Raw genomic sequence first — 27749 nt, forward strand, 5'->3', positions numbered from 1 at the left:
TAAACCTACACATTAAAATATCCATCAATTAATCCAATGTATCCTTTTCAATACAACAGTAAACATTATACAACACAACACAACTAAATACTAACCCCAAACTACAAACATGCCTTTAATTAACTATATATACAATTTAATTTACATATATACCATATATACATACCTTCATTACATTGATGAGGCCCTCTTGAAATGTAGATCTTTCCAAGCAAATGAATTGCCTTAAGATGATCTTCATTTACTGCTTGTCTCAACAAAGACAATCCTAAATCAAAATGGCCATAATAGAAGCACTCTTCCTGTTGACAGAATAACAATATCAATATATAACATCAATGACACAAAATATTAATAAATGGTATAGATTACATACAATTAATGAAATTACACATACAATTCCTTGTCTGAACATGGCTTCAATGTTATTATGCAATGCACATGTGCGTATAAATGACTCAGGATTCAGATTTTTGGGACCCATTCCTTCAATGATGTCAATGCATGCTGTTCTGAACACTTGAGGATCACCCCCGCTTCATACATCTTCTTTGAACTTCAAAATTTTAAATACACAGTAAATAACAAATAAAGAAAGTTGTATTTCATGAAATATACATTCATTAGTTGATGTTTATTGAGAATTACCAAAGTCTTGGAGAGACGATGTCTTTCGCAAACTCTGACCCGAATACAAATATCCGACACAAAATCTCTAATGGGAGATCATCTAACGAACGACGACTTCTAGTAATCAACATTCTACTAACACAATGGACATTGGAGTAGTTGATTTCAATTTATTTTTAAAAAATAAGCGTAACTATGAAAAACAGTGTAACAGGGTATGGAAAAAAAATACTTACTTTATGATGATCTAGTCGCGAGGTGTATAGGAGTGTCTATTATCGTAGAAAGTCTATTATCGTAGAAAATCGATTTCAAGAACGATTACCCTTCGACGATTTGGGGGTTTTAGTGTTTCTATGGAGATTTATCGTCCGGAATAGTTGAGACGTTCTGAATGGTTGAGGAACTGATAACGTTGGTGTGACGTCAGAGGTATGATGGTGCCTCAACGCTTCAGAGTGCAAAAAGACCAAAGTGCCCTTGAAATCATTTCAAATATGTGAATACTAAGGATATTTGTATCAAAACATATTGTTCAAATATTATAACCTTTTATAGGTAACAGTGGAATTTTGATTGTTAAAATGGAAAACACAAAAATAACATATATATATCATAATCTATAATATATATATATATATATATATATATATATATATATATATATAAGCACAAAAGAGTTAGCAATAGGAACTTTTTGGTAACTTTGACACTTTTGGCCCTTGGAAACAAAACTTTTACATTTTGGTAAAAAAAACACAAAAAAACTGTAGATTTATGCCACAAATTTTTTAGCTAGTTTGACACTTTTAGTCCTTATTATAAAAAAATTATACATTTGGCACAATATACACGAAAAACATTTACGTTTTTTCCAAAAAAATTTAGCCAGTTTGACACTCTTGGGTTTTACAGTCAATAGTTTACATTTTGACCTAAAAAACACATAAAAACATCCCGAGCTTTCTTCCTAGTTTACATTTATGTATTGATATTAAACCAAATTAACTTTATCTAAAAAAAACATTAAACACTAAACATCTAGTCATTATCTTCTTCCTCCTCTTCTTCTTCATCATCTTTTTCTTCATTGCTCGTTGTACTAACCTCATAACTACCCTCGCTATTAGGAATACCATCATTATTTTCCTCATGAATTTCACCTTCTTCATCAATATTATTTTCATTATCTGAACTGTTGCTTGACATTTTGTGATCATCATCATAATTGCCTGTATCGGCTAGACTTGGTATAATTATTTCATTTGATTCAACTTCATCTTCTTGGAAAGCAACGTCTTTATGAGGATGATTTCATCTGTCCAACCACGAGGTTTAACTTTAAATACAGCCCACCAGTCCGAGTTGTTTGTTTTCGAACTTGGGTAAGCAATGTAACACACTTGATTGGCTTGCATGGCTAAAACAAATGGCTCGAACTTGGTTGTATTTTCTTTTGACGTTTATCTTGACCAAGTTATATTGTTTGTGAAACTGAACTCCTATGTTAGGTGTTGGATCGTACCACTGACATTTAAACAAAACCGTGGTTTTAATTAGGTAACTAGGGTACTCGACTTCTAAAATTTCCTCTACCTTACCATAATAATCACCTCGTTGGCTACTAACACACAATCCGCTATTGGTTGTTGATGTGTTCAGACTATGAGCTTCTATGTGAAACTTGTAACCATTGACAAAGTATACACTATATAACTTTACTTTTTTTAATGGAATTTTAGATAGGTTAGATATAGACTTGTTGTTTATCGGGATCTTACGTGCCTATATGAATAATGGTAAAACACTTAATTAGAGTTAATTATAACCATAACAAAAAATAATAAATTTCAAAAAATACAAAAATTACACCCACATAGTTTTGAAAACATAATGCAAAGTTCTTTTCAACTTCAGCTGCAAGGACCTGTTCATCCATATCCCCCCATAACTTCATTCAAATGTTCTTCAAATATTTTGTATCACCATTTCAATAACATTTTAAAGTTACTATGAATGTAATAAACAAAATCATGCATGTAAATGTTTTTCGATCATAGCAAAAATGATTATTAAAATTAAAATTGATGCATATGTTACGTACGAACCTGATGTAATGCTTGATCTTATCTTCATTAAGGAGTATGTAAGTTTGGGCAACATGCACTTCCTCATCAGACATCATTCTATTCGTGAATCTTCCATAATGACGCCTAAGATATGAAAATGTATCTAACATGTCGTTGTTAGCATCCACTTTCTCATCTCCTCCTCCATCATCATTTCGAGGCAACTTTCTATTACGTGTGGGGACACCAGTCTCGAAATAATGAGAGAAAAATATAGATGCTTCACGTAACAAGTACGCGTTAACAACGGACCCTTCCACTCGAACTTTATTTTTCACATGTTTTTTCAACTGACTTAGATACCTATAGTGAAGATTATTTAAATTAGTTTACAAAAATAGCAACATACATTATGATGTACCATACAACCGTTTCAAACGGATACATCCACCGATATTGGACTGGAATGGCTATCTTCGCTTCGTATGACAAATGTACTGGTAAATGTTCCATGGAGTTCAAAATACCAGGGAAAAAGATGGTCTCTAATTTACATAATATTATTAGGATCTCGGTTTCAATCCTTTCCATGTCTTTTGTTGTGAATGTTTTGAAGAAAATACTCAAATCTATTAATGCTTCCCACAATTGTTTTGGCAACATCTCATGAAATGCAATTGGCATCAAACTTTGCATAAAAACATGACAATCGTGGCTTTTCATTCCGAACAGTCTACACCCTGTTAAATCAACACATCTCCCCAAATTAGAAACATAACCTTCAGGGAAACTCAATTTCTCCACCCATTGGTATATGGCTTTCTTTTGATTCTTGTCCAAAGTGTAGTATGCTCTTTCATTATCTTCAACTCCTTTTCTCTTCCTATAATAGAGCTTCAAATCTCTTCTGGCTGTTACATTGTCCTTCGTCTTCCCTTTGACATCTACTATAGTGTAAAAAAAAAGTTTTCAAATACATTTTTAACATCAAAATTGGTTCCCCTGGTTTTATATGCGTTTTGTTTGATATCTCCCTGGGTTTTTTTTAGTATGGTGATTACGGGACGATTTGAGGCTAGATCCGGATCAGGACCAGGAGCAAATGGCTAGGATGGGCCAACTTTGACTGAGGACCATGTCAAGGAGATCATTCGTGAGGAAGTTGTTTCTTTTGTCTGGGGTCAGATACCAGAGCCGGTTGAATTTGTCAAGGTCGTTATGATGGAGTACTTCAATGATCGGTATGCTACACTTTCTGAGGTTGTTGTTGCTACAGCCACTACGACCGTTGTTGTCATTAGAGCACAAGGAGAGAGATTTACAGTATCGGGACTTCGATCGTACGAAGCCCCCAGAGTTTTATGGGGTCTCGGACCCGATAATGGTGATTATTTGGTTGTCTGACATGGAGGTTTGTTTCTTCACGTGTTCTTGTCCATATAACCAGAAGGTCAGGTGCGCTCTGAACCTTTTGAGTTCTTGAGCAAGGGATTGGTTGAGACTAGTGACTACTTCTTATACTCCTGAGCAGAGGGCCACGATGACTTAGGAATAGTTCTTGGACATGTTCCGTGCAAGGTATGTTTCCCTGGTAGAGATGGAGAGACTGGCCCAGGAGTATCTGGATCTAACGCAGGCGAGCGAGTCGGTGACGGAGATCACCAAGATGTTAACTGAAAGGGCCTTGTTCAGTTATGAGTTCGCAGCTTCAGAGCATGCTTAAATGACTCGGTATTTGAGCATTCTCAAGGCAGATATTCAACAGTTTGTGTCCATCAAGCTCTATAGTTCTCTCGTTGAGCTTCAGGATGCCCCGAGGAGGTTAGAGATTGAGATAGAGACACATGAGATGGAGCAATGTCGACTTTGGGTTAGTCCTAGCCTGCAGTGAAGTGGTTCAAGTCCGCCAGCCAAAGTTTAGGATCAGTTGGAGAGAGGCCGAGTTCTGTTACCTATCGCCGATGTGGCGAGGAGGGTCATTTTGGAAGTGTCTGTAGGCAGAGTGTGCGAGTTTGTTTTCATTGTAGTAAGGAAGACCACATTAGAGCTCATTGCCATTTTCTCAGTGAGGTGTTGGATCCTATGCCCTTAGCATGGCAGTTACCCGATGGTCGTCATGGGACCGTCGGGGTCTCGAGGACTGAGATTTGAGATTGACAAATTTTCTATTTAGCAATTGTGGTAGTATTGGTATTTATATGTCATTTGTGTTTGTGTTTCAAGGTTTAGTTGTAATTTTGGATGATCAGTTAAATGAAATTATCTTATTTAGCTTTGTGTCAATTAATCTCTTGTTATGTATGGACTAATTATCTTTGTCCTTGATTGTATGCGTATTAAAAGTTGTGAATATTGTATGAATTCATATCCTACCATGTGTCAGGATATTAGTGATCGGGATCAAGTAATAGAGTTCGAGTTAGTCGGAGTATCGAAGGACTATGAAGTTCTCAGCCTCTAGCATATTTCAAGTGGGGGAGAGCGGAACCTCGCAATAAAAAGACTCTTAGCCAAGATTCGGTTCTCTTTCGGATTTTTCTAGGTTCCATAATTCTGCGCAACTGCTAAATCTTCAGGTTTTGCGACAATGTCACCGTCAGCTATTGGATTTCCCCTTCGATTAGTAATAATCTTGGTTATGATAGCATCTGTAGGGCATGCATGTACTTATACCCTAGTGTGTCAGGAACTCTGATTGAGGGTTGATTTGTCTATTGTCGTCTGATCAGGGATGAGGCCGAGTGTTGATAGTGGGTAGCTCAGTTGGGGTGTCGGAGCAAAGTAAGAGTGTGGTTTAGTTCAACATGAGAACAATTAGTTTTCATTGTGGTGATGCCCTTTTGGCGCGGGATTAGAGTGTCGACGTTGGGTCGAGAAGCTTAGAGACCGATTGAATCTGCATATTTTCATTCATCTTGGTTGTTGGGGGGGGGGGGGGGGGAGTGCATCATGAGGTAGAAGCGAGAGCTGATTTCGAGGACGACATCTAATTTACGTGGGGGAGAATTGTAACATTCTGGTTAAAACAAAATTAAATAAATAAAATAAAATAAAATAAAATAAAGTAAATAAATAAATAATAAGCCCTAAAGCCTCAAGATCTATTTTATATTTTATCTGATTTTAGCCCTAAACCGGTAATAATTTATCAGTGTTAGCTTCAAGGATTTAAACGTTATAATTTACAATATTTGGGGTCTATATTGTAACATTAGGACTTAAATGTAGCAAGGGCTGTTCGGTAATTATTGGATTTAAATTGAAGAGGGTTTGTGGAGTCGGGGGCTAATCTTATACAATTGGGATGAAGTTTAAAATGGAGACAGGGTTTAAACCCGTCACCACCCTTCCTTTTCCCTCATCGTATACACCAAACCCTAACCCTAAAACCTCCAGTCGCGGCCACCCTTATCTCTCCCATAAACAGCGCTGCCATCCCCTTCATTGAACCACCATCGCTGCTCCTACTGTTGGCGAAGACGATGGCTGCTAGGAGAAGTTGTCTAGACCGAAGAGGGAGGTTGTGAACAACTGGAAGTTACAGGTTGTTGCATCTGTTCTCGGTAAGGCAACCACGGCTCACCCTCCTCCGCTTCTTTTCTGTTAAGCCACAGTCTACCCGACGAATACAATCGTCGCCGCTCGTACGAATCTTCTCTCGTTGCTCCGGTCATCGTACCACCCCTGAAGAGGGATGTTGTGGATGCGTTTGTGTGTATGTTTTACGTGTGCGGGTATGTTTTAGTGTTGATGCCCACGATAAGCGAGTTGGCCGAAAAATCAAGTAGAAAGACCACCATTGCAGGCAACCATGGTGGTTGCCGCCCATGCTACTTCTTCTGCCGCCGTGAGAGGTGGCTATGTGTGTGAATTGGTGTTTATATGTGTGTTTATTTTAGTTGAATGTTGTTTTTGGGTGTTGCTTGACTAGAAACTAAGGAAAAACCACGACCACCAACGTGAGGTGGTGGTTGCCACCACATGCCGCCGTTCTATCACCACCAGCCACCACTTTGGGTGGTTGTGTGTATGTGTGTGTGTGTGTTTGGACTGATGTTTGAAATTCTTTTGTCACTATTTTGGCCTAACACCATAATTGTGAGGTGGTGGCTGCTACCGTGAACCACCATTGACCACCACCGCGTAGGGTGTTAGTCGGTGGTGCCCAACTTATTAAACTCTAATTAACCTAAAAGCCTAACATGGAACCTAATTGGCTAGTATTTAGGTTGGAAGCCATAATTAGGGATTAGAAAACCCTAATGTCGTGAAACACTAATTTTGGAGTTGGTCGGGACCCACATTGAAACTATTAATTAAACTTAAAATAATACTTAATAATGCCCCTACAATTAACTTAATGTAATATTGGGCTTAATATAGTAAGTCCTTAAAGGTTTAAGTGTGGAACACTAACCCTAGTTATCATTTTATGTGAAAACCCTAGAATCGAGAGGCTCTATTTTGGACAATGATCAGGCACGTATTTGCATTATTGATTGGATTATTATTTCACCCAAGAATGACTAAGTCAAACCTTAATCAGTCCTACCCTTAGGTGATTAAGTCCATAATGGGTTAAGTGTTCTTACTTAACCCTAATCGTTATTTCATGTGAGGTGGTCACTTTTGCAAGTGACTATGACATGTGATCGGGGTATTGACTCAAGTATCTTCCTGTAGGTGATTGGAAGTGAGTTGAAGCTGGCAGAGTCCTTCATTGCTACAGTGGTTATCTGCACACACATCAAGGTGAGTTTCGCCTCACTATACCCATGAATCGAAGGCAACAATGATGGCCTACTAGTTTTGGTTATCTGCTTGTAGGATACAATAGAGACTCTTGATCTAATCTCTCTTACCTGTTCCTTGTTTGGTTGTGGTTTTGGATTAGGATCACCTATACAGGTGACTATCTCACCTATGAGTATATATAACCATGCATTCCTTGGATTGTTGATATTTAGTATACTGCTATGCGGTAGTGATCTATTAGATCTGTGTTCTGGTATTCAGTATGGTGTCATGTTGTAGTGATCTTTTGGATGTGTTTCCTAGTATTGAATATGTAGTTGTGTGGTAACAACCTTAGGAACTTTATGTTATATGTGCTCGCTGGTTATCATTTATGGAGTGCCCAGATTAACACATTTGTTATTAAAAATAAAAATAAAAATTATCATTGTTTTAAGTCTTTTGGTATTGAATACAATAAATATTTTTGAAATCTAGAAGAGCACCACCACGTAAAAGTTCAAACCCGGTTTCTTTTATCCTTGACTGATCACCATCTTCACTTTGAGATGTAAAACTAAAAGAGGACAGTCAAATTTAGGGATTATAGGGCTTACAACGAAATAGTTAAATTATCGTCTGATTGAAGCAATTCTATGGCCTCCCACATTCGTGGCTGGAACGTAAGCGTCTGAGTTTATCAAGCTCCGCCTTCGACTATAATTCGTCCCATCCGATAAAATTGGAATGATACAGAGAAGATTAGCATGGCCCCTGCTCAAGGATGACACGCAAAAATCGAGAAATGGTCCAAAATTTTTTTTTGCCCTAATTCGTTTGACCGATTTTGCAGTTCTTTTTGGCCCTAAATCGTTTCAAAGGAAAACCATGGTGTTTGTTCGACTCACCAGGTACGATTAATGGCTTCCCTCGTAGTTTTCACCCATAGCAGCTTGCTCATAACAAATGACATGATTCGTTGTTTATGGATGTAGATAGAATCAATGTATTTGTTTTGGAGGCAAGATAATTGAATCACTATTAATATATATGCCTGAATTGTCTGGTAGCAGTTAATAATCAAGCATGAAGTTTGTTGAAGTAATTTCGTCTTTAGATGTTAAAATTGGGGTTTTTCTTGAGTGATTTAGTGTAATTGACATAGTCACATGGAACGAGGTTCACTCCGGTACGGGAACGGGTTTGCGGTTCGCGGTTCGCAGTTCGCTAGGTCCCCAAAATCCGGTACGAAGGGGTAGGTTCATTTTGGTTCGATTGGGTACGATGTACCACTGATGTACCATATAAAAAAAATCATAAGTCCAAGATTCTAAATTCAAACAAAATTATATTGATATTAATAATAAAATATTTAATATTCAATAAAAATTCTTTAATACATAACCCATTAGACAAAAAACTTCAAAAAGTTCAAAATAATTGAATCACATAACCATTCAAAATTAGTCTCTCTGTCTTTTTCCATTCTCTTTTTCAACAAACTCTTCAACTAAATTTTCCCACTGCATATGTTCCAATCTTGTACACGAACCTTCCAAGTTTGTGTTATCAAGATCAATGTCCCACTTTTTGTGCGGGCCTGATTTGTACTCTTCAGAGAAACGAGATTGAAGCCGAATATTTGAATGAATAAAAACCAATTTATCTGCAGTCTTACAGTTGAGACGGTTTCTCTTCACATTGTGAATATATGAATAAGTACTCCAATTTCGCTCTGCTGAAGAGCTACTTACAGGCTGTGATAGTACCTTTTTAGCAACATCTGCCAGTTCTAGGGTTTTTGAACCATAACTTGACCACCAGTCGATTGGTTCCATTGTCACCGCATCCATTTGTGCTGCTGCCATGGAATATAGTCCTTTCTTCATATGAAAAGTTGTAAACTGTTCTCGCAAAACACGTTCTTCATCTTCATTTTCAGCAATTCTTTCAAAGGCTTTCATCACACCTACTACAACTTCTTTGTCAAAATTTGGAGCTTTTCGTGGTATTCCACCTGGGGCTAACTATTGTAGATAGTGTTTATCATAAAATCGTGGATTCAATGCAAATCCTAGACAATGTAAAGGAATGGTCATTTTTTCCCATCTTGCTAAAACAATACTCTCAACCTTAGAGTAATAAGAAGCATATTGGTTATCTTGCATCACGTCTTTAATCTCTCCTAGCATATTGTCCATTTTCTCGTATATTTCTCCCATTTTGGGACCATCACCATCACAAAATTTTATCATTAAAAAAATTGGTTTTGTTATGGCAATAATACTATCAGCAGCTTCCCAAAATTCATCACTTCTTATGGTTTTCAACCACACTAATTCCGACTCTCTTGGTGTTCTCGTGACCTTGTTTAACCCAATCCCTCCATGAGTTAAGTGAGATTGTAGTAGCTAGAGCCTCCCGACAGTCCACTAATCTTTTTATCAAAACAAAATGTGAAGCAAATCTAGTCTTCGCCACTCTTAACAACTCCAAATTGGAGTTTTCCCTAAACATAGCCAAGACTTGAGAATGATTAAGAAAATATTTGACAACTCTTTTTCCTTTCTTATATGTATCCATCAACCAGTAAAATTCTTGTGCAAGGTCTTTAAAAATTAAGTTGAGGGTGTGAACACAACATGGAGACCATAAGATATGTTTATTTACCTTCTCAATTTCTCTTCCGGCGGCTTTACTATTTGTGGCGTTGTCGGTGACAACTTGAAAAACATTTCTTGATCCAACTGCATCAATAGCCCCTTGCAAAAACTTTGCGATCACATCTCCTGTTTTTTCCACCCCAGAAAAGTCATTAGAATACATAAACATCGCCCCCTCCTGTTTACAGCAAGCACATTGATGAGCGGTTCATGCTTGACATTGGACTAGCCATCAGAGACAATAGACACCCCTTGTGAATACCATGTGTCCTTAAACGGTGTGAGTTCCTTTTTAACGTTTCGTACACATTCATCCAGTAAAGTTGTTCTAGCTTTCTCACTTGAAGGAGGTTTGTAACCTTCTGGTGCCCTCCTGATTGCATTCACCATCTCACAAAAATGTGGATTCCTTAAAACATTAAAAGGAATTCCATTAGCACATAATCCCCTCATAATTTTCAAATCAACAAGATTTCTCTCCATTACGCCAAAAGATCTTTCGATTGGTTTCTTGGAGGATGAAGATGAAGAATTCAGTTTTTTACTAATCACAGAACTTTTTAATGATTTTGACACTCCTGCCTTTTCAGCCTCCTGCACTTTCTGTCTCAATCTTAGATATTTCTCTTGATCATTCAGAATAGCAGGGCATCTTCTGATATCAGCCCTCTTTCCAAGCGCAGGACCAAAAAAGTGGGTGTGAATTCGAGTGTTATCAGAGTTTGGACTAAATGAGCTATTAAATTTAAAATAAAAATTAGAGCATGTATTTGAGAAGCCTAAATGTACCAAAAGCTTAATTGATAAAACTAATAATAACATGATTACAATCTTGTATTTGAATAGAAATAGGGCACGTCATTAATTATGAATTTTTGATATTGTTTTTTGCTTTGTTGTAAGGACTAAAATTCAAGCAAGGGTAGTTGATGTGGCTGATTGTCAAAACAAAGATAAAAAGAGGAAGCTGAAAGTGATAATGCTCTGATCTTGAAGGACTGAATCTGGAAGTTTACAAAACTGTATAATGTGAAAGTTAAAAAAGACTTTTTATTAATGGAATGAGATTCCTTAAAGACTATACAAACATTAACTTTCTAATTACGAACCAAACATGTATTTTCCCATTCCTTTATAACAGGACCATTTATTTCTTGATTTGTAACGGTTGAGTTTGTAATAAAAACTTTTCATCCTTCATAATTAAGATGTATCATTTATAAAATTGTCATTAACACATGACCAAATACTTGAAAAGACTTGCAATTAATGATCATTCCGTTAACCTCCAACATAATAGAGAACATCACTTACAAGAATTCAATCTAAAAAAACTTCATCTCCATTTCCAACTTATCCAGGAACTAGTCAACTGACTACAAAACTGGAAAGTTTAAATGGCTACAAAACTGAAAGTAGGAAAAATCATCCGACGTTTGTTTTACAATAAAATAATATCCGACTTAGATTTCAACCCCGTGACAATTAGGCCTAAGAAAAGGAAATCAGACTCCTTAAATATCATTAAGGCTAGACACTTGATCGATTCAAATGGTGAGGAGAAATAGAGATCAAACCATAAATACCACGAAATTAACATGGCCCAAAGCAGCCAAAAAACAAACTGAACCAACATGTCATACACGTCATGCTAACAAGAGAGAATCTAGATATAATGCTAGACATGAATGTAAGAAATAAATCAACATCCATAGTAGTTATATTATAACAACAATAGATAAAGTGGATTTGATTGATGTTATGCCATCGGAGTCCGTTACACCATGACCAACAGTGTACAATCCTTGCTACAAAGTGTAGCTTCTTTTGGATTCCTAATATTACCTTGTTTTTAAAATGTATTTTTGTTACATATTATTAAGTGTTGTGAAAATATCAAAAGGATTATTGTTTACAAGAATTGAAGGATTTGAGGTCAATAGATAAAACATATGTGATTTTTTGTATATTGTTTTTCTTGTTATATATTTTGCAACAAGGATGATTTATTTTAATGAGAAAATGTGAACAATATGAGAAAGCTTTAATTTACTTATAGACAAACTAGCCGTTTACCCGCGCTAAGCGCCAGACGGCAAAGAATTTCTTTCGGAAGATAGTTTTAATGTGATGATTCGTTTCTTTTAGACGTGAGCTATTCATTGCGGCCATTTGGTAGACTATTTTGCATCGAATGGTTCATTTCTAGAGATAGTTTCTTGCTAGGTGCATAACAAAAGTTGAGTCTACATCTCAAATAATTCATGTAATAGTTCATACTTGATTTTACAACCTATGAATAACAAAAATCTACAATCATGTAGTTTTGTACATTTATAACATGTCCAATGTATAAAGTACACCAATCTGCAATCATGTTGCTTCATGTGCTAGCCCTGCATTAAACATCAAATGAGCATCTAAGATACATGTATGAAGAAATTGTAAAATAATAAGTTGTTGATTGTACCTTGTTAATCACATAACACTTCTTTGTACACAACGTTTGATGTGTAGATTCCGTCATTATCAAACGTTTTTTCCGACTTTACTAATACCTTTGTATTGACAAAAACAGCTATGTCACATGCTGCCAAACCATCCTTATTCAATAACAACTTCTTAATTGCATCTTCAGGTATCTCTCGCAAAATCAAGGTTTTCTTTGTTCCATATGCAAAACAAAGTAAACTAAGATTCTGTTTATTTCTCACTTGATGAACAAAATTTTATCTTTTCTTGTGGATAAAATCATAAAAGAGTATATATATATATATATATATATATATATATATATATATATATATATATATATATATATATATATATATATATATATATATACATTCATTATTCACACACATACTATCAAAAGTTGATGAACTTACATCAAGCTGATCAAAAACATTAACTGCATATCGTTCCTGAATGGTTGGTGTATAAACTTCAACAAATGGCCTACCATTTGAAAAAGATTTTCAGAAAAAGAAATTGAAAGAAAAGCATTGAAATTTGAAAATAATTATAGATTTTAGATGAAGTGTAAAAACCTTCCAACAAAAGAATTCAACAATGAAGACTTTCCAGACTCTTTTGGTCCAAAAACAAAACACTGGAAAACATTTATGTCTGAGTGTTTCTTATTGCGATCTACATGTCTTTTCCTTGTAACATGGATTCCAGATGAAGGGTCATCTGAATAACTGATGTTTATTAGATTCTCCACTGTGACATCTCCAAATTCACGGCCAGAAAAGACCAATTTTGTTTATGCTTTATAAAAATCAGAGTACTTCATTTTATAAAAATGTTGCGGAATTTGTTCCCAGAAAAACATGGTACATACGTTATTAAAACATTTTCGAAGAAACATATTTATTTCATTTTAAAACGTTTGGGATGTCATCGTTAATACATAAACATAAGCATAAACAGAACTTACAATTATTTACACTAGTGATCTACATCTCTTTAAATCTATCAGTGTATTGTGACTTCATATCAACACCTGTGATATAAATAAACTGAATGGGTCAGGTTGGGAAACCTGGTGAGCACATAGGGTTTTCAACCCACAATAATATAATTATTATTTTTAAACATCAAACAATCAACCCAATTACCCATTCCCGTTATCCTCACATTACGTCCCTAAAACATCTAACACAAGGGACCTAGTCAAAGGACTATCATTGGGATGGAGTATATCTGGTGAGCACACAGTTCACACAGTTCGAATAAACACACAGTTCGGTTAAACACATAGTTCGAATAAACACCTACAGGTTGCGAGCCTGTTAGTGTTCCACTGGACTGTCTAGAATAGTCCGTGGTCGTCATCTATTCTCCGCTAGATGACTAGATCATCAAGAACATATATAACGAGGCATCTCATTATTTCATTTTATCACACAGAAACTAATACATCTACCCATGTTTTACCCAACACATTTTGTAGATATAAAATACATATACAGTTTAAATCATTGAAAACATGTATAAAACGTTCATCCAGCATAGATAGCAAGTATATAGATAATATACACACACAACACATAATTTATATAAAATACTTCATATCTATGTGTAAGCTGAAAGTAACTATGCACTCACTTGAGTAGGTGGTGATTCAGCACTCGGACAGCGCTTCGATACTCTCAAAACGATATTCCTTCGATAAAACCTAGTACCGATACCACTAGGGTTTAATTTAACGATAACCGCGACACATTAATTAGTTTGACTATTATTAAGCGTTAATAATGCTCAATATAACTCATAATAATAGCCAAAATAATTATTTTAAGGACCTAATAACATTCCTATAATTATTTGAAAGCTATATTAAAAATTGCGTAAGCGTAGCACACTTACAGCGAATTTTATCGAAAACCGGAACTTAATTGGAGCAGCGTTTCGAAACCGAAAAACTCCTTTTTCTCGGGACTCCGAGAGCCTCGGGGCTTCCTTAGGGTGCTAAGGGGTTTTTATAGGGTTTAGGGGAGGTTTGGAACTCTAGAGAGAGAAAGAAACTAGAGAGAGAAGTGGAAATGGTGTGAAAAAGTGTGAAAAACCCGGAGACCCTCACCCCCTTTTAATAGCTACAAGGCCTCGGACTACGCGGGGCGTAATCCTCGGCTACGCGGCGCGTTCTCTCGGATAAGGATGCCAACTTCGCACCAGCTGGCTCGCACCCATTCTTGGACCCGGACCAGATCAAGTACGCTGCGCGTACCCAGCTTCGGATGCGGGGCGTACTCCGAATGCTAGGCGTCTCTTCGCTACGCTGGGCGTAACACTCGCACCAGGTGTCATCATCCGAAGCGGTTTCATCCGACGGCTGGGAGTTCGGCCACGTCATCACTTCATGCATCAGTTTCGCAAGTTCCCTTTCCAACTTTAAAAATTCATAACTTTCGCGTACGACCTACGTTTTCGACGTTCTTTATATCCACGCGAAGGTGGGAACGTACTCTACAACTTTCGTTTAGACACCGTCGGCTAATTTTGGCTCGATTTTAAATTTTATATTATTAACGGGCCGGGACACGATTGGTCCGTTAAATCCTCATAACTTCTTCATCTGACATCCGTTTTCTCCCATCTTTTTCTCGTTACGCTACTCTCAACATGATCTTCGATTCTTGTTTAGGTCGTGTCGGCTAAAAATCACTCGATCTAATATTCGAATTTCGGGCTGTACACTGCTATTTCGAAACTTCGAAAAATCATAACTTCTTCAAACGAAGTCAGATTTGGGTGTTCTTTTTATCGATGTTCTTAGTTTAACATATTCTACGACTTCCGTTTAGATCGCTAAGGCTAAATCTCGCTCTATCGTAAATTCACTATTTATGCTTTCCGGTATCGTGCCTGTTCTGTCGCGAAACTTCGACGGGTCATAACTTCTTCGTTATAACTCGGATTTCGGCATTCTTTATATGTACAGAAACATCGTGACATATACTAAAACTTGGTTAAGATTATTTATTCTAAATAATCTTTTGTCGAAAAGTCATTTTTTTGACCCCTATTGCCTCTAATTTGAATAGCCCGGATTTGCGGGCGTTACAATTATCTCCCCCTTAGGATGATTACGTCCCGGAATCATCAACAAAACAGGGTCGTATAATGACTCCATGCATCATCTCTTCATCCTAGGTAATAATTATAACTTCTACATTCCTTCAAGTCTATCTCTTAATCTCATTGGCTGTAAGAGTATTCGATCGTGAACCTGCTCTCTACCACAGGCTAGATTCCCAATTATGACCTTCAAGTCACAATCTCAATCCTTACTAGATACGAACTTGAGATGATTTCTATTATTACTACTATGGATCGATGTGTCATATTCTAATGACCTATCATCGTATGTTGCAACACTTAGACTGAGGTCTCTTAGAGTTAAACAAGCTATGCCTTCCTTCATGTTCTAATGTGATATAATCACACTTTAACATTTTGCATTTCTAGCTATCAACTTCTTTAACAACGAGTGCGATACTTCTATTGATCGCTTTGATTTCAACCGTTTGGTTTAAGTCGGACGCTACATCAAACTTGGTTCTCTAAACCATGTAACCTATTCATCGTAGTCGGACTCAATGGGATATGACCACTAGGGTCAGAATATCAGCAATCTTCTTATTCATTACCGAAACAATGGTAACAACACACTTGAATAAAACGAAATCAATTACTAGCTTCTTGGTAACCTTGTGACTTTCCCTGATCCAAGTGTGAGTCCTGTGCTTCCGGTAGTATAGGCCTCTACTACCATTCAAACCTACTCATACTCATCCCAAGTATTGTCCCGCAGTTTCTCCAAGTCACTATACAAGAAAAAAAACAACTTAACACATCAGATAACAAAACAAAGGTTTCATATTATTTCTTGAAACGATTACATAGGTGTTGAAGTTCACCCTAGACTATGCCTCTAACAGGCTACATCATATGATTCTATGGCTACTTAATAACTCGATCCTTGGATGTCAAGCCGTCATTCCCGAATCCTTGCATTGTCATCTGCTTCATCTAGGATCATATGGAATGCTCTTGCCTTCGGTTTTGGCGGAATGTTTGGTTTTGCCGCCTCTTTCTTTTTCGGGTAATCCTTAGCAACATGCCCTTCTTCACGGCATTCATAACACACCCTTTTGCACTCGTTGGCGTAATGTCCGATCTTCCCACACTTGTAGCAAGTCACTTCTTCGCTACATTTCCCAAAGTGATTCTTTTTGCACTTCTCGCACCATTTCACTTTGTTTCCTCCTCCGCTAGACTCCTTTGAACCAGACTTGATCTTCTTATTGGGCCTCGTAGATTCCTCAAACTTCCTCTTTTCGCCAACCTCAATCTTGTTGGCAGCTCTTCCCTTAATCATATCTTCCACAGACTTGGCAGCCCAGATAGCTGCCTCCAGAGTAGGTGCCTGACGCACTGGCACCGCGTACTCCCATGGAAGTCCCTTTGCGTACTTGTCGATTTTCGTCAGCTCATCCGGAACAAGACGAAAGGCAAACTCCATCTTTTCTGTGAAGTTGTTCGTGTATTCATCGATTGACATGCTTCCCTTCTTCAGGGTTAGAAACTGGTTCTCCAGCTTAAGCAGGTTTTGAGCTGAGCAGTACTTTCGTTTGAATTGCACCAGAAATTCTACCCATGTCAGTTGCAGGGGCTCATTAGGGCTCAGAGTCTTCCCCAAGGTATTCCACCAACGTACAGTGCCTCCTCGAAACTGACGCACTGCAAATGTGGTCTGTAGCTGCCCTCTGCAACCGCATGTCATGAAGGCTAACTCCATCTCCGAGATCCAATCCATGACCCCGATCGGATCCTCCTTTCCAGTGAAAGTCGATGACTTGCAATCAGAAAATCCTTGTACTTGCATCCATTCCTCTCGACTTCGTCATCTTGGTTGTTTTGTCGAACTATTGGTGGGTTGACTTGACCAACAGTCCCACTGTAGTTTCCTTCCTCAGTCTGCCCTTCGTTCAACTCGGGCTGTTCGATCTGAATAGTGGCTTCCTCACGATTTTGCTGGAGCAAACGTCTAGTTTCCTCCATTTGACGATCCAACATCGCTTGGATCATCGCTTGCACTCCGGCCATCGTTATTGGCTCAGCAGCGGCTACCACAACCGGTATTTGCTCAATCACTGGGGGCTGGTTTCGGTTCCCATTTGCATTCACGTTTCCGCTACGGGTTCTTGCCATCTTGATCTATACACCGAATAAGGTGAATCTAGACCTTTTACTTAGGATTGACGGTTAAATCATCCTTATCACTCCGAAACGTTTATATTATAGTTCTAATATCGTAGTTAAACGCCTAGAATCCTAAACACATAAGGTTTCCAGATCCGTTCGGCAACAGACCATAGATCCGAACAAATAACAGCATATCAGGCACAAGTATTTAGCACATAAAAGCATTTTAGGCACAATTCCTAAAATAATCTAGTGCTCACACCTCACAATCATCGCTTAGCATTCTAAGTTTAAGTTTAGAAATAAATCCATATTCCTAGTTCGCTTAAACTAATGCTCTGATACCAACTGTGACATCCCCAAATTCACGGCCATAAAAGACCGATTTTGTTTATGCTTTATAAAAATCAGAGTACTTCATTTTATAAAAATGTTGCGGAATTTGTTCCCAGAAAAACATGGTAAATACATTATTAAAACATTTTCGAAGAAACATATTTATTTCATTTTAAAACGTTTGGGATGTCATCGTTAATACATAAACATAAGCATAAACAGAACTTACAATTATTTACACTAGTGATCTACATCTCTTTAAATCTCTCAGTGTATTGTGACTTCATATCAACACCTGTGATATAAATAAACTGAGTGGGTCAGGTTGGGAAACCTGGTGAGCACATAGGGTTTTCAACCCACAATAATATAATTATTATTTTTAAACATCAAACAATCAACCCAATTACCCATTCCCGTTATCCTCACATTACGTCCCTAAAACATCTAACACAAGGGACCTAGTCAAAGGACTATCATTGGGATGGAGTATATCTAGTGAGCACACAGTTCACACAGTTCGAATAAACATACAGTTCGGTTAAACACATAGTTCGAATAAACACCTACAGGTTGCGAGCCTGTTAGTGTTCCACTGGACTGTCTAGAATAGTCCGTGGTCGTCATCTATTCTCCGCTAGATGACTAGATCATCAAGAACATATATAACGAGGCATCTCATTATTTCATTTTATCACACAGAAACTAATACATCTACCCATGTTTTACCCAACACATTTTGTAGATATAAAATACATATACAGTTTAAATCATTGAAAACATGTATAAAACGTTCATCCAGCATAGATAGCAAGTATATAGATAATATACACACACAACACATAATTTATATAAAATACTTCATATCTATGTGTAAGCTGAAAGTAACTATGCACTCACTTGAGTAGGTGGTGACTCAGCACTCGGACAGCGCTTCGATACTCTCAAAACGATATTCCTTCGATAAAACCTAGTACCGATACCACTAGGGTTTAGTTTAACGATAACCGCGCCACATTAATCAGTTTGACTATTATTAAGCGTTAATAATGCAAAATATAACTCATAATAATAGCTCAAATAATTATTTTAAGGACCTAATAACATTCCTATAATTATTTGAAAGCTATATTAAAAATTGCGTAAGCGTAGCACACTTACAGCGAATTTTATCGAAAACCGGAACTTAATTGGAGCAGCGTTTCGAAACCGAAAAACTCCTTTTTCTCGGGACTCCGAGAGCCTCGGGGCTTTCTTAGGGTGCTAAGGGGTTTTTATAGGGTTTAGGGGAGGTTTGGAACTCTAGAGAGAGAAAGAAACTAGAGAGAGAAGTGGAAATGGTGTGAAAAAGTGTGAAAAACCCGGAGACCCTCACCCCCTTTTAATAGCTACAAGGCCTCAGACTACGCGGGGCGTAATCCTCAGCTACGCGGCGCGTTCTCTCGGATAAGGATGCCAGCTTCGCACCAGCTGGCTCGCACCCATTCTTGGACCCGGACCAGATCAAGTACGCTGCGCGTACCCAGCTTCGGATGCGGGGCGTACTCCGAATGCTAGGCGTCTCTTCGCTACGCTGGGCGTAACACTCGCACCAGGTGTCATCATCCGAAGCGGTTTCATCCGACGGCTGGGAGTTCGGCCACGTCATCACTTCATGCATCAGTTTCGCAAGTTCCCTTTCCAACTTTAAAAATTCATAACTTTCGCGTACGACCTACGTTTTCGACGTTCTTTATATCCACGCGAAGGTGGGAACGTACTCTACAACTTTCGTTTAGACACCGTCGGCTAATTTTGGCTCGATTTTAAATTTTATATTATTTACGGGCCGGGACACGATTGGTCCGTTAAATCCTCATAACTTCTTCATCTGACATCCGTTTTCTCCCATCTTTTTCTCGTTACGCTACTCTCAACATGATCTTCGATTCTTGTTTAGGTCGTGTCGGCTAAAAATCACTCGATCTAATATTCGAATTTCGGGCTGTACACTGCTATTTCGAAACTTCGAAAAATCATAACTTCTTCAAACGAAGTCAGATTTGGGTGTTCTTTTTATCGATGTTCTTAGTTTAACATATTCTACGACTTCCGTTTAGATCGCTAAGGCTAAATCTCGCTCTATCGTAAATTCACTATTTATGCTTTCCGGTATCGTGCCTGTTCTGTCGCGAAACTTCGACGGGTCATAACTTCTTCGTTATAACTCGGATTTCGGCGTTCTTTATATGTACAGAAACCTTGTGACATATACTAAAACTTGGTTAAGATTATTTATTCTAAATAATCTTTTGTCGAAAAGTCATTTTTTTGACCCCTATTGCCTCTAATTTGACTAGCCCGGATTTGCGGGCGTTACATCCACACTACGGATTGGATCTAAAAGTGTCATAAAAGCCCACCACATCCACAATTGACAAATTGTCACATACATAGATCACAATCTTTTGTTTGTGGAAAAGACGTGAACGCCCTTCTCGTCCTCATTGTGTGAATTGTCAAAATATTAACTCAAGTAATATACCTGTGATAAGAAGCCATCAAGTGAGAGTCTTTCCAAGGCATTATTCTTAGCTGCATTTGCATATGGTGCTTCATTCCAAGGACTGAAATGTATAAAATTTGTGAAATAAAGAATGAATGTCCATGAACAATGTTAACAATATTTAAAAAATACTTGAATAGAATAATTAAAGTAATAAGTTGAATATATGAATATACTTTTCGGGTGCAGTAGAAAAAAGATCCTCCAGCTCAAGTTCGTTAAGAGCCCATCCTGATTAAAAGAATCATATTTTTAGTATCTTGAGATTACAATACTGACCCCATGGAGATGACATCTTCTACTTCTGAACAAAATGCCATGCAATCTTGTCCAAGTCCAATTGTGTATTTTCCTTTACTAACTCCATCAAAATCCTCTAGAGTATCCTGTAAAATAAAGTAACAAATAAAGAAAATGTTTTATTTAAGGTGACACAATTTGTAAAATAAAGTAACAAATAAAGAAAATGTTTTATTTAAGGTGACACAATTTATATTTAAGATCTTGCTTTCAAGTAAATGTCAGAGAAAGACTGAATAAATAGTTAAATACAATGCATCAATGTCTTCTGCTTTACTTACACAACATACATAGAGAAGAACTAAGCAATCAACTATAGTCTACACTAACTTATAAGATAAAAGTTAAAACAGATCAAATAGTGTGTAAATTACTTAAAAGTCCATGTCTTTGAAGGTATTAACTCCAAAGTTATGCACCTTCTTCATGGGATGTGTAAAGTACTAAAGTTGCAACTTTTAGTTTTTTAGCAAAATTTCACACCAAAAGCTTTATCTCGTTTTAAATATCAGTAATCAATGTTGATGGCATTGATTTTGATCCACAAGATTCCTCATATTTTTGTTGTACTAATTGATAACATCAAGTGCAAATTTGAACATTCTGCATATATATTGTGTGTTTAAAAAGGTGTGCATGTGCAACTTCCATAAATTAGTCATGCTTATGTATAAGAACTCTATATTTGACCTTATACGAGGCATACAAAATTGCTAACAGTATCCTGACCCTGAGTAAACACTAAGTCGAAAACCCCTAAAAAAATGTATTCGTTTTAAGGTTGTTTACCATAGCTCACAAGAATTAAAGGCTTAGATTTTTTTTTCTCTCAAAAACATAAAGCAACTTCAAGACTCTGGTCATAATCATGTTGGCATGAATAACTTAACAAAACGCAAATAGCCACAAAATCCATAAGATTGTAAGATTATCCGTTTTAGATCCATTTTGCATGTGCAACTACCCATCAATCTTCAGAATAATTTAATATTAACCCAAAAAAGACATGTCCTTTTGCACTAATCGATGTTACAAAAAGCAAAATCCAATTGTACGATAACAGCAGGCAATGATTAACAGAGCCCATACGAACAGATTTTTCAAACATATAATAACAAAAGGAAAAGAAATTCAAGCCAAATGATGTGAAGGAGTATTATATAGTATAAGAAAACAATGGGAATAAAAAATTGAATTGATAGAAAAGAAATACCCTAGCATAGGTAGTGTTGAATCCAACCAAATCGAGCGCCTCATGGAGAACAAATTTAAGGGTATAATGGACCTTTCTCTTGTGTTCATCGACATTTGTGGCAAACCTGAGCCGAGTATAGCAAAGACTTATAAACAGTAACATGGATTGTACATCGTGTTATAAAATGTATACCTCTTAATTTTCAAAAAATGGGTAATATCCTTAATAAGATAGTAAAGATGTATGCAGATTACAATTTTCATTAAGGGATCATATTATATTGACAAATTAATAGAAAGTAAAAACAGGTCAAATAAGCTATAAATTAGTCAAAAAAAAAATCTTTAAATATTTATAAATTATAACTTTTGTTCACCCGATACATCTTAAAATGAATAGGAGTCGTCTGGTAGGTTTGGTGCCTGATACGATTTCATCATCTTCACCTTGAGGTGGTAAAACTAAAAAGAGGAACAGTCAAAATTAGGGCTTTTACAACAGAATACTTTAACTATCGTCTGATTGAATCAATGCCATGGCCTCCCACATGGAAATGTTTGAATAGTTTGGTCGAATCAGTGGCGGAACCAACTTGTAGCCAGGGGTAGCCTGTGCTACTACTAGATTACCCAGGTGCTACTTCTCAGACCTTGCAAAGGAAGATGACTTGATGAAGAATCATATGAGTACGTGTTCTTAAACCACTTTATTCTCAAAATTATGATTTTGTTAAAATTGGTTCTTCAAATAATCACTTTCACACTCAAAATCGATTCAATGTTTATTCAGGAAGACTACCTGATCGATTCAATCTTAACCCACTTTATTCTCAAAATTGTGCTTCCCTTTTCTTAGGAACTAGAGATTTATTCAAAGATATCCTAACGTTTGCTTTGAAAGAGTCAAAGCTGACTCAACAATATCATATCCTTTCCCAATTCATTTTTGACTTGGATTTCAAATGGGTTTCTGTTTTTTTTTTTTTTTTTTTTTTTTCATAATCAATCTCATCTACTAATAAGTTTTAATTCATTTGGGTAATCCTTATTGCTGGAAATTGGTAAGTACTAAGGGTTATTTCATTATGCCTTACAAGTGTTTGATGTTATGGCTAAAGGACTAGAACCTGTAAATATTTCCTTAGTTTGGGTTAAAACTGTAAATTTGGAGAAGGTTAATTGAGAGAATGGTGTAAGGTTTTGTGGTGTTGGGTGTATTGTGTATTATTTTGTTTATTGCAGGGACTGTGGCTCAATTCCTGCTAACTTAGAAAACACGCAGATCTTCAAGGATGGGTTTGGGTCGGATAAAATCCGGTTTCGATCATGTATATTACCCGAAATATATATTTGTTGTTCCAGTTGTTTTGGAGTCATTAGATCATTTTTAAGACACACATACGCTTGAGTCTTCCTATTCTCTCGTCGTCTTCTTCAGATTAGGGTATTGATCTGTTTAGGGTTTGTTTTATTCTTGTTGATTTTGTTTTTGTAAAATATTAGATCTGTTAATTTCTTCTTATACATGTTTCAGTGTGCGTGTTTGTGTAGTGACGTTAAGTTTCTCAAAACCAACTGAAAAAAAAATAAGATATGTTGATGTTGTGATTAGATCTGCTGTTTACATTTTTGACATGGTATCAGAGCGAGCCATAAGAATTGAATATTAAATCTTTGAGGAAAAGCTTCACATCTACAGTAGACATGGATGAGGATGATGATGAGACTTGGGAAGTTGGGAGTTGGGAAGATGAGATTGCTGATGGAGAAGAAGAGGAAGATGATGGCATACAACCACTCTGTTTTTTGCAATTCTAAATATGTAATTCACTCACTGTTGGCTCTTCGAGCCACGATTTTAAATTTGGAAGCATCAAAACTACAATAAACCTGGATTCTATGGTTGTTTCAAGGTAGCTCCTGAACTATACAATAAACCTTGATTTTGTGTTAATCGAGCATGAAATCTTGAGGGGCAAAAAGAAGGAAGAAAGATGAGTCTTTGAAACATATAAATTGGTCTCCATCTCCTTGGCTGTATATTACTCGTCTTTCCATATATACCTCTCCATTGGTACATGTACTTTCGGATCAAAAGATCATCAATTTTTATGGAACAAATTAAGGATCTCTTCATGACAATTTTTGCGGTTGGGCATATTGTGAACTCCGGAACCCCATCTCTTCATGCTACCACAATTTCTCACCTGGATAAACTCCAAAGAAGGATATTTGACTGTAGAATCCCCAGAGTAGAAGCTCTTTAGTTGTGGCAAAAACCTAAGTTCAATATGGGTAAGTCTAGGGAACTCAATGTCATTATCAGTTGTTTGCTCATCTCCACCGGAAATCACTACCATCAAACTGTTACACCTATAAATCCCTAACCTTCTCAGATTGGAAAGCCCTTGTGCTACACTTAACGGAAATACCGTCAACAAGGAATCACAACCTGAAATTTCAATGGCTTGTAGATTACGCAAGCTTATAAATTGAAATGAACAATCAAAAAGAAGCTTCAGGTTCTTAAGGTCAGTCAGACGGATTTGTTCCACTTGGGAGAAATACTTTTCCTTTGTTGTTTTCCTTTGACCAAGCATCAGATCATTGGATGCAACAAAAGTTTGCGTTGCCTTCACCAAGCATGAAACATTGTGACAACATTTCAATTGAATAGACTTTAATTTAAATTCATTAATACTCTCTCCATAAAGGTCTGGTATGATGTTATCCAAATCTTTTATCTTCATTAGTAATATACCATCACTTACCCGAAACAGTTTCTTGATTGGCATACTGAATGGGAAGTTAGAATGTGAAATGTGTAGTCGACGTTTTAAATATGATCTTGATCGCTCCAAATCACTAATATATCCGTCATGGTTTTCAAAAAGCAATCTCTCAAAATCAATAAGCCTTTGGTTAATAAATTGAAAATAGAATTCTTGCAACATTTCGAAGTAGGTACCTTCAGGAAAAATATGACATTCATCTGAATCCATCCATAAATGCAGAGCTCTGAACGATTTCAAGTTACTTATTTCCATAAGACCAAGGTCAGACACTGAGTGTGTCGCAAGGGTTCCAATATACAACTCTTCCAACCAAGTAAGCTTTGATATGACACCCGGTGTCACATGAGATAAATAGCGACAGTCACCCGCATCCAACAGCCTTAAGTTGGTCACTTGACCGATCTCTCCAGGAATCACTTTAATTCTGGTACCTCTAACCTTTAGAATCTCAAGGTCTTTTAACTCCCCAAGTAGAGAAATTTCATAAAGGGATTCATTCCAACTTAGATCTAGCGTGATGAGTTTTGTGAGCAGTTTCACTGATTGTGGGAGGGATGTGATATTATTGAAAGACATATCTAAAACTTTAACTTCTTTCATGCCTCCAAAGAAATCATCAGGAATCATGGAAAGACCGTTGTATCGTATAAGAAAAGTATCAAGGAGTGGGAAATGAAGCTCATGATCTGGAAGCTTACGAATTATATTACTCATGAGTGAGATCTTGGTGTAGCTTTCTGAGGTTCTGTTTCTTGGTTGCCATTCTGTCATACATTTTCCAGCCTCCACTAAAAACTTCTCTTTCTCTTCACCTTCAGAAGACGAAGTTATTAACAAAGCGACATCACGAACAACATCGTGCATTTTTACTTTGTCTCCCGGCTCAGGCAATAACAAGGAAGAGGATGTGAGGGTGTCAACTGCCATTCGGACTCTTTTTTCCGCGTCGTTAATGCTATCCAGATTATCAAATATCTGCAGACCCACCCCATATTCTGCTAAACGTAAAGTATCTAGGATTTCATCTTCCTTGAACAAACTACACAGCAAGAAGATTGATTTAGCTTCTTTGCTATCAAGTAAGTCATAGCTCAGCTTCAAATGAGTAAATGCTTTCCTTATCTCTTGATCGATCTCTAGAGGGGCATGCTTTCTTAGTCGGTTAAGTGCCGCCTCCCAAATATCAATTTTTTTATTTTTTAAAGCATTTCCCGCCGCTTGAATGATGAGTGGCAATCCGCCACATTCTTCAGTCACCTCTTTTGCAATTTTCTCCAGACTCGAGTCATTCGCTAACTTTCCATCACCAACAATACGTTTGAAGAGGACCCACGCTTCTTCCTTTTTCAAAGTGTTTACACAAATATTCCTATCAACATTCATCCCTTCACCTACATCCATCCTTCTAGACGTCAACAAGATCTTGCAATTCATGTGCTCATTCCCACATGGTATGCCCACATCAGAGAGGACTACTGGTTCCCATATGTCATCTAAAATGATTAGAACCTTCTCCTTATTAATCATTATCCGCTTTGCAGCTTTTTCAACATTTTTTTGAATCTCTTTAACGTCTACAGTCTGTGAGACAGTTATAAACACAATGTCTGCAAATAGATTCTTCACTTCTGCAGCAACTTCCTTGGCTAATGTAGTTTTCCCTACACCTCCTGATCCATAAATTCCAACCATTTGTATGCTCTCATCTTTGATAGCTTGAATGATTTCCCTCAACGCCAACTTGTGGGTATCAATATCATCAAGATTCTTTGTTTGGTAGAGGTCTACAAATCTTGGGGTGGGAGTTGGAATGGAGACACAAGATTCATGAGTTTTGCCATCTTCTTGATGCTGCAGAAGAAAAGAGGTCTTGTTTATTGCCATCTTACTGTAATGGTGTAGGGTGCTCAAATTGACACAAGGTCGTAAGTTGAAGCATGTCTTTTTAGCATGTGCTTCTTGTTCAAGAAATTCTTCCACCTTGGACATTTCAATTTCTGCCTTGTCCATCCAGTTCTGCACACCAGCTAAGAGAGCTTCTCCATTTTCTTTAGCTGCATTGATTCGTTGTTGAATCCTATCCCTCATATCCCTGAGCTTTTGAGCTTCATTCTTCAAGATGTCAACATTTTTAGTGTAATTTCGGATGTAATCAATCTCCCGTTTAGCCCCACTAAACAACAAGTCCACTATTTTCCCAGCCACAGTATTAGCGACCTCCTCCGCCATTGTAGCTAGGTTACTTTTCTTTTCTGATGGTTTGGATTCGTTAGATATGAAAAAAAGATTATGATTACCCAAAAACCGAAGGCCTGACTATGAATTGCACAAAAGTAAAGATAACAGTGTTTGTTTGGCAGTTTGGCTTACAAACGAAGAGTATGATAATGCAAGAATGGAAGACGGTAGCTAATGATAAAACAAAAAAAGCTGTGACGATAAGAGTGAATACTATTGAACACTTTCAGAGTGTTTGATTGGTTTACAAAAGAAGATAAGATAAGAGTTACTGTACACAAAATGATAGGTACCTTCTATAGATTACAACTCACAATGCTAAACATTGAAGTACAAATTTGGTCACTTAAATTTTATTATAAAAATAACAAAGTTGTGATATCATCGGGTTTAGGTTTAATAAAGAATAGAAAAAAAAATACAAGTAATAAAATAAAATTATGAGTGAGCACCGGAATGCATACTATTATGAAACAATGATGTATATTTCTTACCTGAAACATGCAATGAATTATAAGCAAAATATTAT

The 27749-nt window shown here is 36.9% G+C and overlaps 1 protein-coding gene, 2 long non-coding RNA genes and 1 other non-coding gene across 6 annotated transcripts; 2 read left to right on the top strand and 2 right to left on the bottom strand.

Moving 5' to 3' along the window:
* Positions 1-8146: 8146 nt before the first annotated feature.
* LOC145013764 (U6 spliceosomal RNA) lies at positions 8147-8253 on the top strand. The gene has a single exon (XR_013665283.1). It is a non-coding gene; the product is annotated as a U6 spliceosomal RNA (small nuclear RNA).
* A 12423-nt stretch (positions 8254-20676) lies between these two features.
* LOC145008811 (uncharacterized) lies at positions 20677-22314 on the bottom strand. The gene is made up of 3 exons (XR_013663641.1): positions 22207-22314; positions 20870-21079; positions 20677-20754 (listed from the first exon to the last, which is right to left on the bottom strand). It is a non-coding gene; the product is annotated as an uncharacterized LOC145008811 (long non-coding RNA).
* A 255-nt stretch (positions 22315-22569) lies between these two features.
* On the top strand, positions 22570-24099 carry LOC145009230 (uncharacterized). 2 transcript variants are annotated; one of them, XR_013663800.1, is made up of 3 exons: positions 22570-22874; positions 23430-23631; positions 23722-24099. It is a non-coding gene; the product is annotated as an uncharacterized LOC145009230 (long non-coding RNA). The 2 variants fall into 2 exon arrangements; XR_013663799.1 differs by lacking the exon at positions 22570-22874 and having other exon boundaries at positions 22881-23631.
* LOC145009229 (disease resistance protein At4g27190-like) lies at positions 23764-27429 on the bottom strand. 2 transcript variants are annotated; one of them, XM_078967924.1, is made up of 2 exons: positions 24959-27429; positions 24495-24639 (listed from the first exon to the last, which is right to left on the bottom strand). In XM_078967924.1, the coding sequence occupies exons 1-2, from the start codon at positions 27209-27211 to the stop codon at positions 24622-24624; spliced, it is 2271 nt and encodes a 756-aa protein (XP_078824050.1). In that variant the 5' UTR covers positions 27212-27429; the 3' UTR covers positions 24495-24621. The 2 variants fall into 2 exon arrangements, with proteins under 2 accessions (XP_078824049.1, XP_078824050.1); XM_078967923.1 differs by having other exon boundaries at positions 23764-27425.
* Between the last annotated feature and the right edge of the window lie 320 nt (positions 27430-27749).

This window comes from Lactuca saligna, chromosome 8 (genome assembly GCF_052625555.1).
Source record: "Lactuca saligna cultivar CGN05327 chromosome 8, ASM5262555v1, whole genome shotgun sequence".
Classification (NCBI taxonomy): domain Eukaryota; kingdom Viridiplantae; phylum Streptophyta; class Magnoliopsida; order Asterales; family Asteraceae; genus Lactuca; species Lactuca saligna.

Bases quoted from the DNA above. Each gene is read 5' to 3' on its own strand.
- LOC145009229 (XM_078967923.1), bottom strand. From the start codon at position 27,211: ATGGCGGAGGAGGTCGCTAATACTGTGGCTGGGAAAATAGTGGACTTG.